This window comes from Solanum stenotomum, chromosome 1 (assembly GCF_019186545.1).
Source record: "Solanum stenotomum isolate F172 chromosome 1, ASM1918654v1, whole genome shotgun sequence".
Lineage (NCBI taxonomy): Eukaryota > Viridiplantae > Streptophyta > Magnoliopsida > Solanales > Solanaceae > Solanum > Solanum stenotomum.
This window is the reverse complement of record NC_064282.1, coordinates 50,899,595-50,919,426: the sequence shown is the minus strand read 5'-3', so window position 1 is coordinate 50,919,426 and position 19,832 is coordinate 50,899,595. Positions and strand designations below refer to the sequence as shown.

Sequence of the window (19,832 nt, the reverse complement as noted above, 5' to 3'; positions counted from 1 at the left end):
TATATAAATTGTTGGACAAACATCTTTTACTTTGACTTTTTTTTGTGTAGGTATTCTAGCACTTTGATTAAGTTCTTAAGATATTACTTGACACATAAATATAATATACTAGCAAGCTAGAAGTTTTCATCTTTTTTAAAAACCTTTTCTATTACTTCACAAAATATTTCCATCTTATAAAAGATCTTTCTACGTGTTTTTAATTTTCTACTAGACTATGGATAACCAGCACAAAGTTTGTGGTGATGAGGATGCAATGTTAACGGATGATTTAGAGGTAAGCTTTTGAAAAACATCTCTACTTATAAGGTGCTTCATATTTTTCCTTATAAGCCATATACAATATTTTTTGATAGATACTTGAACAACTTTTTTATGATAATTGTGTTATGAAAGAAAAAGAATGTTCTTCTCTAGAGCTAAAACAATTTAATCATTTCACAACAACAACATATAAATATTCATACAAATAAAAATAAGTTAAATATTTGATGTTAGATTTTATTGTTGATTGTAGTGATTGATAGTGATAGTAGTTGATGATGATAGTTGTGTTGATGGTAATAGTTGATAATTGTGAACAATGATGATGATGATTAATAAAGATGGAGTGTGGTGTTAGTAGTGAATTGATTGAATTAATGAACTATAAGATTTTCAAAAGCCTTTGAATAGACATGTTAATGATAGGAGACTTTGTTATAGATCTAATCATTTATATCTATCCAGAGCCAATAAATTGTTGCATCATAACAAGATTTACTTAATAATTAAGGTTCAAACCTAAAAACATAGAGATTTAATAGCTAATATATGATGGATTAAAATTAAATCTTTATTAATGCAAACATATGAGACATAAATACTACTTAATACTTACTAGTAGATATCACCCATACACATATTTTTCTCTGTTGTGTATTATGACAAAAAATATAAGTCCTCATAGAAAATCTTCTTCCTTATAATATTTAATACCTCTACTTTCCATAGTCTCAACCTATGGCATGACCAAACTATCTCAAATGATTTTTTCATACTTCAACTTTTCTAAAAAAATGCATACATGTTTTTAGATAGAGAGGATAATTATATTAATAATAACTAGATAGAGTCATTTCACAAATCACTGCAGTGAATAACATAGTAATTTTCCAGTTTGAAAAATTTATCACTAGCACTAGTCAGATAGATCTAAGTTTTCCGTGATTTTTCTGTTTTATCAAGTCATTTCTTTTCTTTTTTTCCAATTTAAGGATGTAATTTGTAGTAAATCTAGGTAAGAATAGAGGAGATCAATCCTCTTAGATTTGGCCAAACTACAGCAGAAATAATTGTTACTATGGTGAGGATTAATTTAATATGCGATAGTGTTTGCAGTATGTTTTAACAATTTAATTAAAAATAGAAGCTTTCAAAATTAATTTAACCCAAAAACATTTAACTTTTTTTTGAAAGAAAATTGAATTTAGGATGATTTTTTTGTCCCACATTCAATGATTTTAGTGAAACTTAAGAGATGCAAGACCACAACCATCATTGATCTTGTTACATAATGTATACTATTGAAGTATACACCTTATTTTTCTTAGGGTTTTTTTTTGGTATTGTATCAGTTTGATTAACTTCTTAAAATATTACATAAAACATAGTAAGTCTGTAGTTCACATCTTTTTTTTAAAAACCTTCTCCATCACTTCATACAAGTTTTTAATTTACAAAAATTTTAATTAACTTTTTCATATTTGCAACTTGGATATGTATAAGCAGTACAAAGTTGGTGATGAAGATGCAACATTGATGGAAGTTCCCATATCTTTACTTGAACCTCAAGAATCAAAAGTTGATGTTGTTGAGGTAAGATTTAGAAATCCAATTACAAGGTGTTAGTTTTCGTCCTTTTGAGATATGCATAAAAATCTTTTGGTGGACTCTTGAACAATTTTTTAATGTTATTGTGTTATGAAAGAAAGAAAAATGTTCTTCTCTAGAGGTAAAATGTATGGATTGTATAACAATATCAACATTTAAATGTTTCATATAAATAAATATAAGTCTAAATTCTAATCCCCAAATTTACAGTTTTTTTAGTGAAGTCCTTCATTAATGCAAAAAAATGATAGGTCTTTCAAGAGAACTTTCGTCCATATAATATTATTCACCATTATAAAATTAAGAAAAATTTATGCAAAATGACAAACATCTAAAGTATATTCTGTAATATAGTTATAGCTGCAACTATTTTTAATCCATGGTTACAGTTTCACGAAACTTTGCTATTTTGTTTCCCAATTATATAAATTCAGAATTTGTATATTTCGGTCTATGATTGTAAAAAATCAGAATTTGTATAATTTATCTTTTAATTGTATAAATTGAGAATATGTGTATGCTTACCCAAGCTATTTGTATACGGTTTAAAAAAAATTCATAATACATTATCATATTTGTATATTGACAAGCGTAATATAAAAACGAAATTCGGAAAAATTTCAAAATGTATAAATTTTAAATTTATATATGCATACCCTATTTGTATATTCACAAGCGAAATATACAAACGGTCAAGCGAAATATACAAACTGCAGTCTCCATAACAAACAATACTATAGCTATGTAACACAATTACTGAAATTATAGCTATAGAACCTTACTATGTCTATTATCTTTTCTATTTCTGAATTTTTCTCTAAAATTAATTGCTATACTTTATAAGGAAAATTTTATTTTTAGAGAGTAAATTTTCAAGCATCAACATAAATAAATAATTTTATTAATTTTCTTTTTTAATGTTAGTTGTCTAATGGAAGAAAGATAAGAATTTTCTTTGTAAAGATAAAACATCGGAATCGTCTAACAATAACAACATTTAACTCTTCATTAATCCCAAACAAGTTGAAATTGATTATATGAATTTTCATTTCTCCATTTAAGCTAAATTAATCATTTCATAGTCATACAAATAAAAATAAGAATAAAAAAGTGTTTAATGCATACAAATAATAGTAATAATTATAGTAGTAGTATGGGAATTTCTCTAACAAGTCTAAGACCTCTTATTTGTTTTAAGATTATATACACGATATCTAAATTTGAATGTATATTTGAGTGATAAGATGTGCATTAACAATCTCTTAATAAACTACTTAATATTAAGATGATGTATTAAAATCTGAATACTAAATAATAGGGCTACTTATTTTGAACATATAATATGTAAAATATTTCGTTATTTAAAATTTAATAAATACAAAGTTTAGAAAAAATGGCTAAAATGACACTAATCTATAACCGAATTTGTATTAACATACTCATACTTTATGGAGGACCTAGTACCCACTTGAATATTATTTAAATGAATCCTTTTCATATATATGGCAAAACTCAATTGTGGAAGAATATAAAGATTCATGAGATTACATTCAAAAGTCAGTTAGTTTCTTTAAGGAAAAATTGAAGGCTAAATGAAGGGATCTCCATTTTTACTTTTTCTAGAAAGTGTAAATGAGTGATAATGACCAAACCCCTTTGTTTTTACCTTTTGATCAACATATGTGTACAAACGAAATAATTTGTTTCTTATAATTTATTTATCCCACTCGATAAATGTCAAATAAGCACTTTGAAAAAAATATTATGGGGGTCATAGGACCGCCAGAAAGTCTTAGTGTGTTAGAGCAAATTCAGTCATAGTAAATGTGTATTTTCTGTCATTTTACCTTAAATGTAAGAAAACTAAAATTAATCTAATACTACATCAATAAAATAATTTTAAAAAGTTATATGATGGTAGAGGGTTGTGATGGCTAGCTGCATTGGTGGTGTATGTCAATTGAGGATGATGTATTGACTAATGATGGTGTTGTCGATAGTAGCTATTGATAGTGATAGTGGTAGAAGTTGAATGTAGTAGCTTGTTGGTGATTGATAATGTGATAATAGTGATAACTAATGATTATGGTGATAGATGATGGTGGTTGACAATATAGAATTATGACTTGTGATGATAATTGTCGGTAAGGTTCAATGATTTTAATTCTAATGATGGTCATTGTAAATAATAATTGTAAATAGTAGTTTTTGGTGGTGTTAGCTGATTGTAATGATTTAGTATGGTGGTTTTTAAGAATGGGAGTTGTGGGTAGTTTATCGTGGCAGTTGATAGTAGTGATAACTAATGATTGTGGTGATAAATGGTGATTTACAATATATAGTTGTGACTTATGATGGTGATTGCTGATAAGGTTCAATGATTTTTGTTCTACTCATGGTTGGTATCAATAATAACTGTAAATAGTAGGTGTTGGTGGTGTTAGCTGATTATAATGATTTGATATGGTGGTCATTAAGAATGGTAGTTGTGGGTAATTTATTGTGGTTGTTGATAATTGTGAAAAATGATGACAGTGAATAAATGAAATTGGTGAATTGTTATCTTTTAAGAAATCTTTGAATAGATATGTTAATTATATTAGACGATGTTATAAATCTTAGTCATTCCTACTTATCAAATGAGTGTATCGTTAAAAAATACACTTGATGGTTAAGGTGTGACTGATTAGATTCCAACATAAAATGATACACACTAAATGATTGAGACTTGATTGAGTAATATTAAATCTTAATGAATCGTATTTCATATATAAGAGAGAACCCTAGTCTCACCTACGTGGCTGTACCCAAGACATACACATGGCACACTATGAATGTCACACTTATGTTTATTATAGGGGCGAATGTAAGGAAAGCAGAGGCACCCAAAGGATTTTAGATGAGTATAGTCAGGTGATCTATGGAATGCAAGTTCAAATGGAGATTTGTTGTTGTTCGAGGGGGAGGGAAGACGATTATAAGATTAACGGCTGCATCAAATGCGAATTGCTAGTAACAGGAAGGAGAAGAACTGTGAGCTAAGAGGATTAATCCCGTTTCAACTATATGACGATGTTTGCATTCAACTTTGCCTTGTTGTTCATGAGTGTGAGGACAAGAAACTCGGTGAGAGATACCAGATTGAGAGAGGATGGGAGATAGAGCACGAAATTCACCACCCCAATCTGATTGGATTGAATTAATCTTAGTGTTAGAGTGATTTTCCACAAGCAACTTGAATTGGAGGAAAATGGAAGCAACTTCCGATTTCAACTTCATTGGAAATCCCTAGATAAAGTTGGAAAACTTATCAACAAAGACAAGAAAATATTTTGACCTTCAGAAGATAAATGAGGAGCAGGACCCCAAATATCAACAAATAAGAGTTGTAAAATAGATGAGCTTTTATTAATTGAAATTGAAAGATGTAACTTTTGTGACTTGCCGAGTTGACAAGCACTACATATTTTATTAAAATTGAAACTAGAACAAGGTAAACTATACTTTTGTAAGACTTGATAGAGCACTTGTTTGTGGGGATGGCCTAGGTGAAGATGCCAACATGCAGATGATGTCCTGGCTGAGAGGAAAGTTGATGGTGACTTGGAGGATGATTTCGAGTAGGATGGTTGGAGATTGAGTGACAAGAGTCCATCATCGCTCCGACCTGAAATAAGAGGCGTGATGCTCGATCCTCAACAAGAAAATGAGAGGGATGAAATAAAAAAAAATGTCATTATCTCAAGAAAATCTTTGAACAAAGAGTAGATGTTTTGTGATTGAAGGGACATGAAGAATATTATTAAGCGCAATTGATTTAAAAAGGATGAGAAAATAGGGAATTACCAGTGTGATGAATAGGAAGCCCTTGTCCGTTTCCAATGTGAACTCGATCCATTCCTTTATAATCCTCAACATAATGCAAGTTAGAAAGATCGAGGGTGATGTGATGTGTTGCGCCGCTAGCCAGATACCAATTCTGATGAGTGATAGGCGGTGACTGTTCAGACAAATATGTTGAGGCGGTCGGGTTGATTGTGTGATTGTATCGCTGGAAACAATTTGGTGCGAGATGGTTCACACCATTACATATTTGACATCGTCAGTGAGAGTCAAGTGAGGGCCATGGATTTCCAGTAGATGAGCCTCCTCGATATCCTTGTCTTCCACCACGATTACCGCCTCGGCCCCTATTGTTACGGCCGCGTCCTTTAAAATTATTATGGTTTTATTGACACTCGTTTTGAGAGGACCGCTGGCTGAAATTTACAGAGGGATTTCCAGCCGAGTCTGGCATAGGTGAGGGTGACATTGAGAGTGACGATATGGCCTGACCATGAATAAATTCATGGCTCAATAGAAGATTTCAATTCACCAAAAGTAATGGGTTCTTGACGAGCCAAAAGAGTGGTTATGATGTCTTTTAATTCACACCAGAGACCTTTAAAAATATAAATATTCTAATCAGGGAGATAAATCGGACGGCGAACAACATCTCATTTTAAGTTTTGAAGTTGCATATGAACGTTCAGGATTCTGCTGTTTGATGGAGACAAGAAAACAGCTGCAAGAGCATTCCAAGCAACCTCTTATGTGGATAGTCCAATCATTATTGGAATCGTTTTTTCAGAGTGAGACGAGATGATGAGACTCATAATTAACTGATCTTGTTTGATCCATCAAAGATATTCTAGATTAACAACACCTTGCTCGCCATCTTTTCTTGCAATATGAGGTGTTGGGCAGACGGTACTGCCATCAATATAGCCAAAAAGATTTTGTCCTCAAAGAAATGGAGAGATTTGTGTTTTCTAGAAAAAGTAGTAATACAAATTGTATCTAACTAGGAGACTTAACTACACTAAATAGCTATCCCTTGTCCCTAGGATTACTAGGTAGATTAGGAATCGTAGTCAAAGCAGGAGACGAGCTACATGTTCCAATAGGATGAAACTATTTATCACATAACCAATGAATTTAGTAATCTTTATAGATGCATGACCACAACCATCATTGATCTTCTTACAAAGTGCATAAGATTGATGAACATTCATCGTTTTATTTTATATTTTGGGTATTCTATCACTTAGATTATGTTCTTAAAATGTTACTTGATACATACACACAAATTAGTAGCAAGTGAGAAATTTTTATTACTTTTAGAAAACCTTCTCCATTATTTTACACAATTTTTTGTTTTACTAAATATCTAACTAAATTTTTCATATTTTCTTCTAGAATATGGATAAGCAACGTAAAGCTGGTGATGATAAGGATGCAATATTAATTGAAGTTCCAATATATTTTATCACACATGATGAATCAAAAGCTGATGTTTTAGAGGTAAGATTTTTAAAAGTTTCTCCAATTATAAAGTTTTTAGTTTATTTTCTTTCAAGTCAGGTACAAAAATATTTTGATGGATTCTTGAATAACTTGTAAAGTTAATTGTGTGATGAAATAAAGAACAATATTCTTCTCTATATCTAAAACATATGGCTTGTATCACAACAACATCATTTAAATATGTCATACATCTAACAATAAGTTAAATACATACTCTTTCCGTTTAAATTTATGTGATGTAGTTTCACTAGAAACAAATATGGAAAGGCTTTGATATGTATGTTCCAAAATCATCCCTAAAAATATGAAGTTTTAAATATAAGAGTACCTTTATGAATATTTTTTTAAATAAGGGAACCAACATGGTAAAAGGTAAATAGTCTAATCAAACATTTGCAAAATAAGGAGATATGTTATCTTTTTTAAACTAATTAAAAAAAAGTGTGTCATATAAATTGTGATTAATAATATTTTAAACAATACTTTTTAAGGTTATTTTATAAGTCTAAATTCTATTCTCCAATTGTGCCTTTTCTTAGTTAAGTCCTACATTCATGTAAAAATGATAGGTTTTTCAAGATAATTTTAATCCATATAACATTATTTATTGTTGTGAGAATATCGTGGATTAACTAGCACACAATCACAAACAAAAAATAGAGAAGACAAAATAATACAAGGATTTAACGAGGTTCGGCTAGGCCTAATCCTCTAAGAAGAAAGAAAAGGAGTTTTCCACTATGAAAGAAAAGAAGAAGTGTTTTCCTTACAATCCTCTCAAGCCTTTGGGACTAGATTGTGTCGTGTACTATGCTTTATAATCCCCAACAATATCTCTATACATAAAATTCCAATTGTCCCAAACCTATAAGAAAAAGGTTCTCCAAATCCTAGAAGGACAATATATTTCTTTTCCAAATCTATTTGGATGAAAGGTCTTCTAAACCAATAGGGATTATGAGTTTCCTAAAATATACAAAGGAAAAATTCAAAACACAATTAATAATTATTACAGAATTAATGTCTATGATGCATGAAGAAAGTTTTTATTTTTGAGAGTGAATTTTTTTTCAAGTATTAAAAATATATAAATATATTTTTTTTAAATTTAAACCATGCATGACTTAGAAAATTACTGTGGTATGACCTCGGTACAAAACTCATGAGGTTATCAAGGAAATCAAACATCTACCCTTGATTAAACTCACCACTTATGATAAATACTAGATTAATAAACAACCATGTGAGATGAAATGATAATATGAAATCAAGTTCAAACTTTGTTTCTACATCAAAACTACCCCAATTATTTATTTTTACAATCATACCAAACAAGCAAAAGTTCATGACAACAGAACAATACACTATAAAAAAGTTATTCTAAAAAAGATATAATATTTATTGATCGAACTTTATTTTGTTCAATGAAAAGGTAACATTAATAATGAGTTGTAGTAGACTTTAATTTTGTTCAAGTACTCTTTAATAAAATTGACCATGGTCAATAAAATTAGTAACTATATCATCATGTTCACATTTTGTAATTATTTCATTAGTCCTTTGGTATTCTCGCAAAACATTATGTAGTTATATCATTATTTTTTATATACAAAACATAAATTTGTGGGTCAATATTTGTATTTGAAAAATGTGAAATCATGATATGAAATTCTCAAATCAAGCATTTTGGAGAATTTGATATTTCATCTCATAATTTAAAATCACGAGATGAAATCACTTATCCAAATGCTTATTTTCATCTAATGATTAAAATTACAAAAGGAAGCTGCATGTCTAAACGCCTACTAACTAAACATGATAAATTTTGATGAAAGTTGAACAAACTTTGAATTAACATAGAGCACTTGACTTACTATTATTACTCCCCTCAAACTATGTTATAGATAAATATATTAAAATATAAATTAGTTTATGTGACCATTGAAACTATAATTTCTTTACAAGAACATAAAGTAAAATTTTCTTTTTATGTGAAGATGCTAGAAAAGTTACTAAGAAGTTTGAGTTTCTCAAGAAAATCATTGCACTTGTTATTGAAATCATAAGACTTACGGAAAAACATCTATTTCTTTATCTTTTGTGATATTCTAGAACTTTTATTAATTTCATATTTTCTACTAGAGAATGGATAAGCACTACAAAGTTGATCGTAGAGGTGCAATAATGGCTATTCCCATATCTTCTATTGCACCACAAACTGGTGTCTCATTGGTAAGCTTTGAAATTTTTCTCTATTGTTTAACATACTTATTATAAGGTGTTTAGTTTTTTTCAATTAAGNTTTCATATTTTCTACTAGAGAATGGATAAGCACTACAAAGTTGATCGTAGAGGTGCAATAATGGCTATTCCCATATCTTCTATTGCACCACAAACTGGTGTCTCATTGGTAAGCTTTGAAATTTTTCTCTATTGTTTAACATACTTATTATAAGGTGTTTAGTTTTTTTCAATTAAGACATGTACACAAATCTTTTGATCTATTTGGTAATAACTTTTTTATTTCATATGTTCTACTAGAAAATGGATATGCACCTCAAAGTTGATCGTATAGATGCAATAATGGCCGCTCCTATATCTTCTATTGCACCACAAACTGGTGTCTCATTGGTAAGCTTTGAAAAATCCTTTACTGTTTAACATACTTATTATAATGTATTTAGTTTTTTTTTCTATTAAGACATATATCTAAATCTTTTGATCTGTTCAGTAATAACTTTTTAAATCTTAGTTATCTTATGGAAGAATGATAAAAAAAATCTCAAGCTAAAAAATGTAAGTCGCATAACAACAAAAACAACAACAACATTTAACTATATCTCAATCCAAAAAAATTAAAATTGGCTATGTGAATTCTCATTTCTCTATTTAAACTAAACTAATCGAGCTATAGTGACATAAATAATAATAAAAGTACAATAGTAATTTAAATACATATAAATAATAGTAATAGTAGTAGTATTAGAAGTTCTCTAACAAGTTTAAAGTCTCATTTCAATTTTATGATTATATATAAGATGTCAAAATCTGAATGTGTACCTGAATGATAAGTTGTGCATGAATCTTTGAATAAACATCTTTGTATTAAGATGATGTAATAAGGTTTGAATGCTAAAATATAAGACTGCTTATGATTGTACATCTCTCAATTTAACAATTTCCTTAGAAATAAAATCTTTTAAAATTAGTTTTCACCAAAAATATTAATTTAGATAGAATAAAATTCTAATTTAGGATGAAACTTTTCATCTCACATCCAATTATTTATGGAATCTTAAGAGATGTATAACCACAACCATCATTGATCTTGTTAAAAAATGCATAACATGGATTGTGTTCGTGTGCATATTTGTGTGTAAATTCCTAGCAAGCGAGTAATTTTGATCTTTTGTTGAAAGTCTTCTCAATTACTCCACACAATTTNATCTTGTTAAAAAATGCATAACATGGATTGTGTTCGTGTGCATATTTGTGTGTAAATTCCTAGCAAGCGAGTAATTTTGATCTTTTTTTGAAAGCCTTCTCAATTACTCCACACAATTTTTCATTTTACAAAATATCTAATTATTTTTTTCATACTTTCGACTAGAATATGGATAAGCAGTATCGAGATGATGGTGATGAGGATGCAACATTAATGGACGTTCCGATATCTTTTATTGCACTGAAAAAAGCAAACACTGATTTTTTGCAGGTTCGCTTTGGAAAATTTCCTCCAATGATAAGTTGTTTTTTTGTTCCTTTTAATAAATATATGAAAATCTTTTGATGAATACCTAAACAAAATTTTAATGCTAATTGTTTTCTGAAAACAAGAAAAATGTTCTACTCTAAAGTTAAAAGATATGATCTGTATCACAACAATATTTAAATATGTCATGTCAATAATAATAGTAATAAACAACAAGAAACCTACTGTAATCCGACAAAATAGGGTATGAGAAGAATAAAGTGTACACAAACCTTATCATTACCTTTGAGGTAGAGTTGTTTTTGACAAACCCTTAGCTCAACAAAAAATAGTCCAAAGAAGTATGTGTGTGTGTCTATATATATATATAATTTGTGTGCATGTGCATGTGCGTGTGTGTGTAAATTCCTAGCAAGCGAGCAATTTTAATTATTTTTGAAAGTCTTCTCAATTACTCCACACAATTTTTAATTTTGAAAAATATCTAATTATTATTTTTATACTTTCGACTAGAATATGGATAAGCAGTACCGAGTTGATGGTGATGAGGATGCAACATTAATGGACGTTCCGATATCTTTTATTGCACTGGATAAAGCAAACATTGATGTTTTGCAGGTTCGCTTTGGAAAATTTCCTCCAATTATAAGTTGTTTGTTTTTGTTCCTTTTAATACATATACAAAAATCTTTTGATGAATACCTAAACAAAATTTTAATGCTAATTGTTTTTTGAAAACAAGAAAAATGTTCTTCTCTAAAGTTAAAAGATATGATCTGTATCACAACAGTATTTAAATATGTCATGTCAATAATAGTAATAATAATAATAATAATAATAATAATAAGCAAACCTAGTGTAATCCGACGAAATGGGGTATGAGAAAAATAAAATGTACACAAACCTTATTATTACCTTTGAGGTAGAGTTGTTGTTTCTGATAAACCCTTAGCTCAACAAAAAATAGTCCAAAGAAGTGGATGTGTGTGTGTATATATATATATATATATATAATACTTATAAAGGTCATCTAGTAAGCGAATTCTAGAGTTTCATTCAAAATTAACTATACAAATACGTCGGAAACAGTTTTAGGCATGACATAGCCTTCTAGATAGAAGTAGAAGAAAGACACTTCATCGTATTGTGTTGATCTTTTAGAATATAAAATATTGATGCTCCAATAGCTTGTGTACCACTTGATGACAAAATGTTGATACTCCCCACTTTGTCTAGATAATTACCTTTTGAGAATGGATATTGGATAAATTTGAATTCCATAGATATTGTTTTGGTTGCAGAATGAGATTGTACCAAAAAATATGCATTACATGCATACACATACATTTGAACAAAGAAGGAAAAATTGGATCATCAATAATATTTCTCGTCCAGGTGGCTTAATAATAGATTATGTAAGTTTCCTTTTGAATAATCTGCATGTTTCCGTGTCAACAAAATCGATTATGTATTTTTTTTTTGATGAGATTGTGAAAAAATAAGCATTTAATAATTATTGATAAACAGGTCTACCTTCATTTGGAGACAAACAAAAAGTTTCGATCTTTGATAGAAGTGTATAAATTTGTTGTATATGGGGAAGTTCCTGAAATAACAAAGAAATCAAGAGAAAATGAAGAAACATCACAGGTTAGCTCAAAAACATTATATTAGAATACATAATGAGATTAATTCTTTTATACATTGTCATCAATGATTTAATTTGCAGGTGACACCGAGACGTAAAGCACATGTGCGCGGTAAAAAGTTGATCACAAATTATGTAGTTGGAACATGTACTAAATCTTATAAGGGGGTATACATTAAAAGTCGGGGAGAAGCTAACTACTTATCTGAACGTGACATCCCTTCCAACATTGGTAAGCTAGTTACTATATATATTGATATTATTGTTGTTGTTTTCACGTTCATTATCTTTGCCTTAGTTGATTTTTATAATTTTGTAATTTTTTTATGGCCAGAAAAAAAGAGAAAAAGAGGAAATGAAGATTTATATGGGCATCAACAAGTGAACTTGGGAGATGATGCAACACGTGTCAAATCAGGAAATGCTACATTAAGTGCTCCAATGCAGTCTTTTCTTTACCTTTGGGATTTTGAGCTCATACCTGAGGCACACAGTGGAAATCTTTCTTAGAAATATTGTTATTGTATTAATTAGTCAACTGAATATTTTTGAAAGTTATCTTTCTTAGGTTATTTATGAAAACTATTGAATTCTGACTTTTTATTGTAATGTACATTATATTTAAAGTTTGGTTTTACCATTTTAAGACTAACAATTTGGTTTCGAAAAACTTATAGTACTCTTTTTGTCCTAATATTATTGTTCATATTAGCAAGATAAAAAATATTAAAATTTGTTGTAAAGTTGATTGAACTTGTTCCTCCTCCTCTTCCTCTTCTTCTTCCTCTTCTTCTTTAATAACACATTATCAGCGTACCATGATTTTTGATAATACTAATATGATAGAGGGCTTGAGAAAAACCATTATACTTTTGCCTAGGAGAGATAAAGTCATCATAGATAATGTTATATTTTCTCCTAAGTTTCGAAGTCCTAAGTTTCGAAGAAACTTGTTGATTTTTGATGATATTCATAAAAATGATTATCATATCAAGACAATGGATGAAAAGAATCTTGAATATTTTTGTATCCCCAAGAATGTCTATGCAAAAACATGTGTTATATATAAGTTCCCTTCTTTAACTTCTAGCTTGTATTGTACAAAGATTAGTGGAATTAAGGCACATTTTATATTAAATAAAAAATTTACTAATCCCATCACTTTTGTAGTTTGGCATTATTGTGTGTGACATCCTGGATTTATAATGATAAGATGAATTATAAGAAAATCAATTGGACATTCATAACATGAAGATTCTTTTAAATGGTGAATTTTCTTATTTGTTATCAAGACAAGTTAATTATGAGAATATCACCAATTAAAGTTGTGATTGAGCCCCCTACGTTCTTATAACATATACATGAGGATATTTGTGGACTTATTCATCCACTTGGGTCGTTTAAACACTTTATGATCCTAATAGGTGCTTCTTCTAGATGGTCGCATGTCTTGCTATTGTAATCTCACAGTTTGGCCCTAGAAAAATTGTTGGGACAAATATGAAGATTATAAGTATAGTCTGATAATAAGATCCAATTTATTTGCCTTGATAACGCTGCGAAGCTTTCATCCCATGTTTTTAAAGATTATTGCCTATTAATTAGATAAAAAATGGACGGGAGGGGGGGGGTATTCTATGCCTAGAGGTCAGTTTATTTCTTATATGTCTAATGACTCGTTCCCGTTGTTATGAAAGAGCCAATGGGGAAGGAATTGGGCCAGAAAACTTCTGAGTAGTAACTTGAAACTAGCCTAGGCCAGACTTGGATGAAATCCAGGTGAGGTCTAGGGAAAATCTGGTAATGGATGAGGGATTTAATTGTGAGTTTGATCAGATGAGTGGATAACTAAGAGGTTAAGGAGCCTGTATGGATTAACGGAATCAAATTTAGGCTAGTAGAACTCCCGAAACTGATCATGGCGTGAAAGGGTAGTTTTAGAACATCCCGGTTTGAAGGTATTTTGTGAAATGGGATCTTGGAACTCAAATTTTGAGGTTCTATCTCCGTTCAAGCCGCTGGGGAGGGATTACTGTCGCCAGGGCCGGGCCGCTGTGGCGGGATAGGGCCCACCGTGGTGGGTCAGTTGCAACTTAAATCGGGGAAAACCCCCAAAATCATTATTTTCTACAAAACTTCATTCTTGAGAGCAAGGGGATGACCCAAGGCAGTTTCTTATCAAATTTCCACGTTTTCTCTTACTAAAGGTAAGTTAATTAGTCCCTTAATACGTATTTCAATTCCTAGAACTTAGAATCCTTGTTAAATATAGTTGGGGGAGGGTTTTGGCCTGATGATTAATGGTGGCAAAAGCCTTAGTTGAACATTAGGATCATGAGTTTGGCCTTGGGTTGATATATTGATATAAGCTGGGTAAATTAGGCCTTGTTTATTGATACTTGCGTTAATTACTTGTTTACAGACCAAGAACAAGTTGAAAGACTTTGAAAAGGGAAGGGTCAGGTGTCTTAGGAGTATTCAGGCTTAGTTTCGAGGTAGGTTATGGTTTGACTTCTTGTTATGTTATATATGCTTGTTTATCGCTTCATTGTATGCATGCATGTATGTAAATAGGGAAACACAAACCGAATCATATGAAATGATTATGTGTGAACAATTACATGCCATGAACCTATTGCTTGACTGTGATTATGTGCACTGTTCATTTTGGTGTGATTGTGACTGTGGTTGTTCTGACTAGACCAAGTGTCACATTCTGACACATATGTTGGACCGAGTGTCACATTCTGACACATCTATTGGATCAGGTGTCACATTCTGACACATATATATTAGACCAGGTGTCACGTTTCGACACATGTATAATGGATCGGGTGTCACGTTCCGATACACTAGCCGTTTGGGTGTGGGTTCCATGAGATAACCACTTGTGATTGTTACATATATAATTACCTATGGTTGTTGGGAAATTGTATGTTGCTCCTAAAATGATGATTGAATTATGCATTTTGTATATGTGTGTTTACTGTGATGTAATGACTTACTTGTATTAAGCTACTAGAGTAGCCGTGTGATCCTTCCAGAACACAATTGTTTCGTGTACTGATACTGCACTTGCCCTTTCTTTATTGAGTACAGGACAGCTTCAGGCGGCTACGGACAGACCTCAGCTAGGAGATCTTTGATCGAGACCGGATTCAAGGCTGAACTAGTTCTTTCAGGCTGCCATGGATCCATCACTAGATTTGTCCATTTCTTTCGAACTCAAACTATATGTTTAGGTTGTTTATGTTTAGTTTTTGGGGTTCCACCCCTTTTTCTTAGTCTTGTTGGTTAATAGAGTTTCGGTACAATAACTAGGGGTTGAATTTCCGCAATAGTGTATCTGTTAGACCTTCGAAGTTTATGGGAACTCCGTATTTTATTTAGTCATTTAAACCTGCTTCCATATCTTTAAATGTTTTAGTTTTCTTAAACTTGCTTAGTTGGGTTGTAGTAGTGGTTCTCCCACTGGAGGGTTGGTGTGGGTGCCTTTCACGGCAGTTTGGGTCGTGACAAAGTTGGTATCAGATCCCTAGGTTTGTTGATCTCATTGTACCAAAATGAGTTTAGTAGAGTCTTGCGGAACGGTACAGAGACGTCTGAATTTTTCTTCGAGAGGCTACATGACTTTAAAAAATCTTTTTACCTTCTTCTACTTTCGTGTTATGACTGATTCCAATTGTTATCTGGTGATCCAAATTGGTATAAATCTCCTTCACTCTTTTGTCCATAAATGGTTAACACACGATACAATGACGTCAGGCCTGTAGCTCCCTTTAATGAGCCAGTAGAGGAGTCCATAGCCATAGGTCGTGGTCGAGGTAGACCTAGGCGAAGGGGAAGGGGTGGAGGTCGAGGAAGAATGGCACCCACCAGGGGTGGATCGCCCACTGAGAATGTTCCTAGGGAAGAGGCCCCTCCTACACCCTAAGAAGAGGTAGAAGAAAATATGGAGATCAAAGATGAGGAGGATGTTGGAATAAAGTAGGATGCGTAGGCTGGGAATACTAGCATTCCTCCATTAGACCTAGTGTTAGCTCAGCAAATCATGACTTTTTAAAGGAGTTGGTCAGCCCCAGAATCCTTCACACACTGCAAGCTTCTCAACCTCCGATCAACCGGCCTGTTAATGATACTATTCCCAAGGTGGATGGAGCATTAGGCACTATGAGTTCATTATGGATTGCTATGAGAGGCTTCACAAGTTAGGCATTGTACACCAGCATGGAGTAGAATTTGTGACCTTTCAGCTACAATGTGAGGTTAAGCAGTGGTGGAGGGCCTATGTAGAATGTAGATCGCCAGTCTTTGCCCCACTCACTTGGACATAGTTCCATGCTCTGTTCCTGGTGAAGTATATACCCCACACTTTGAGGGATCGTAAGAAGGATGAGTTTATGGCTTTAGAGCAGGGTGACATGAGTGTAGCTGCTTATGAGGCGAAGTTCCATGCCTTGTCCAGATATGCTACCCAGTAGTTACTGACAAAGGATGAGAGGATTCATCTATTCGTCAAAGGATTGAACCCTGAGTTGCAGGTATTGTGTGTTCACATGACCTCTGCAGGTGAATTTTTAATGAGGTGACAGACTTTGTAAAGAAAGTGGAAGGAGTTCGACGTGATGGGCAGGCCAAGGTTTGGCTAAGAAGCCCAATATCACAAGTAACTTTCATGGTTCCTACTCCAGAGGTTCATGTAGGCCGATGATTAAAGCTCGGCCAATTCAGTCAGTCCTGCCCGCTTCTACAGGTGGTTACTCGGGGCCATAGCAAAATTCCATTTAGGATAGTCAAGGATCTACACCTGTATCACGCAACATACCATTTTCTGAACGCAGTTATTACAATTGTGGATAACCTAGCCATATGAGGAGAGATTGTCCCCATCCACGCATGTCTGACCCCATGCCACAACAGACTAGAGCAGTGGTACCAACAGGAAGTGGTAGTAATGGTAAAGGACGTCCACAAGGTGGGCAAGAAGGAAATCAGAGTTGTAGTGGAGGCCGGGGAAATGGTAATGCAGATAGAGGAGTAGTGCATCCAGGCGAGGAGGTTGCCCGTCAAGATGACAGGGATCAGTTTTACGCCTTTCCGAGCAAGACCAAGGCTGAAGTGTCTGATGTAGTGATCACATGTACTATTCTTGTCTGTGATCGGATTGCTACTATTTTGTTTGATCCTAGTTCTACTTATTCAATTGTGTCAGTTCAGTTTGCCTTGGGATTTGATGCGGTACGTGATGTGCTTGATGGCCCCATCCATGTTTCTACCCAATTGGAGAGTCTATCATAGTCACCCATATGTATCGTGCTTGTCCTATTTTGTTTATGGGTTTTCAAACTTGGGCTGACTTGGTTATTCTGGATATGACTGACATTGATATAATCTTAGGCATGACTTGATTATCCCCATATTATGTTGTGCTGAATTGTAATGCTAAGTCCGTGACTTTAGAGATCCCGAGTAGTGAAAGGTTAGAGTGGAAAAAGGTTTATAAACCTAAGCCAACTAAGGTCATATCTTTCGTTCAGGCTAGGAAACTGGTGGGGCTGGGGTGTTTGGCATATTTGGCTTATATTCGGGATGTTAATGTTGAGTCTTTCTCTATGGAGTCTATTCCTATAGTGTCTGAATTAAGGAAGTGTTTCCTACCAATTTTCTTGGTATGCCTCTGTATGGGATATAGATTTCTGCATTGACTTAAACTGGGCATTCACCCCATCTCCATTCCTCCTTATCGCATGGCTCCGACAGAATTAAGAGAGCTTAATGCTCAAATCCAGGAGCTTCTTGATAAAGGTTTCATCCGTCCTAGTGCTTCCCTGCAGGGTGCTCCTGTCTTATTTGTTAAGAAGAAATATGGTAGTATGAGGATGTGCATAGACTATCGGCAGTTGAATAGGGTTACCATTCTAAATAAGTATATGTTGCCTCGGATAGATGATCTCTTTGACTAGTTATAGATCAGTTTTCTCTTAGATTGACCTAAGGTTTGGTTATGATCAGTTAAAGATTAGGCCAGAGGATGTACCCAAAATGGCATTTAGGACCCTCTATGGACACTATGAGTTCTTAGTGATATTGGTTGGGTTGACCAATGCCCCCGCAACCTTCATGAGTTTGATGAACTATGTGTTCAAACCCTTCCTGGATTCTTTTCTTATCGTCTTTAATGATGACATCTTAGTTTATTCAAAGAGTAAGGAAGAGGATGTCGACCATCTTCATATCATTTTGGGTGTCCTTGGACAACAGAAGTTGTATGAAATATTTTCCAAGTGTGAGTTCTGGTTGACTTCAGTTGCCTTTTTGGGGCACGTGGTTTCAAATGAAGGGGTAATGGTAGATCCCAAAAAGATCGAAGCAGTCAAGAATTGGGTCCGGCCTAGCTCTGTGACTGAAGTTAGGAGTTTCATGGGGTTCGCCAGCTACTATCATCGGTTTATGAACAATTTTGCTTCTATCGCCACGTTTTTAACAAGGCTGACTAAAAAAGAGATGCCTTTCTATTGGACTGACAAATGTGAAGAGAGCTTCCAGAATCTCAAGACTCTTATGACCATAGCACCTATTCTAACACTACCGGTGGAAGGTAAATATTTCATTGTTTATTGTGATGCTTCACATTCGGGCTTGTGTGCTGTCTTGATGTAGGAAAGAAATGTCATGGCTTATACATCAAGACAGCTGAAGGTGCATGAGAGAAATTACCCGACACATGACTTGGAGTTGGCAGCGGTAGTGTTTGCTCTCAAGATATGGTGGCATTACCTTTATGGTGTCAAGTGTGAGGTGTTTACTGATCATCATAGTCCTCAACATGTATTCACTCAAAAAGACCTGAATCTGAGGCAGAAAAGGTTGATGGAGTTACTCAAGGATTATGATGTTACCATCCAGTATCATCCGGATAAGGCTAATGTGGTGGTAGACGCACTAAGCCGAAAGACGGTAAGTATGGGTAGTCTAGCTTGCTTGGGTGTGTCCAAGCGACCCTTGTCCAAGAAGATTTAGACCTTGGAGTATAAGTTCATGCAGTTGGGCATCTCAAAGAAAGGTGAGGTGTTAGCTAACATTGAGATTAGGCCCATATTCATTGAGGAGATCAAGACCAAGTAGTTTGAGGATGAGAGTTTGAATGAGCTCAGAAAAAAGACAGTGTCTAGTAAGGCACAAGATCTGGTTCTTGATGCGGGAGGTGTGCTCAGTTTTAAGGGAAGAATTTGTGTTACCCGAGTGGATGACTTG

At 33.0% G+C, this 19,832-nt stretch overlaps 1 protein-coding gene across 1 annotated transcript in view; it reads left to right on the top strand.

The window, feature by feature from the left end:
- Positions 1-217: 217 nt before the first annotated feature.
- LOC125854016 (uncharacterized) overlaps positions 218-19,832 on the top strand; it is a 57,525-nt gene continuing 37,910 nt past the window's right edge. Inside the window, exons 1-4 of the mRNA XM_049533677.1 lie at positions 218-277; positions 1,771-1,857; positions 7,111-7,215; positions 11,459-11,548. Of these exons, the coding sequence (XP_049389634.1) occupies positions 218-277; positions 1,771-1,857; positions 7,111-7,215; positions 11,459-11,548 (342 nt within the window). The remainder of the gene's footprint in view (positions 278-1,770; positions 1,858-7,110; positions 7,216-11,458; positions 11,549-19,832) is intronic.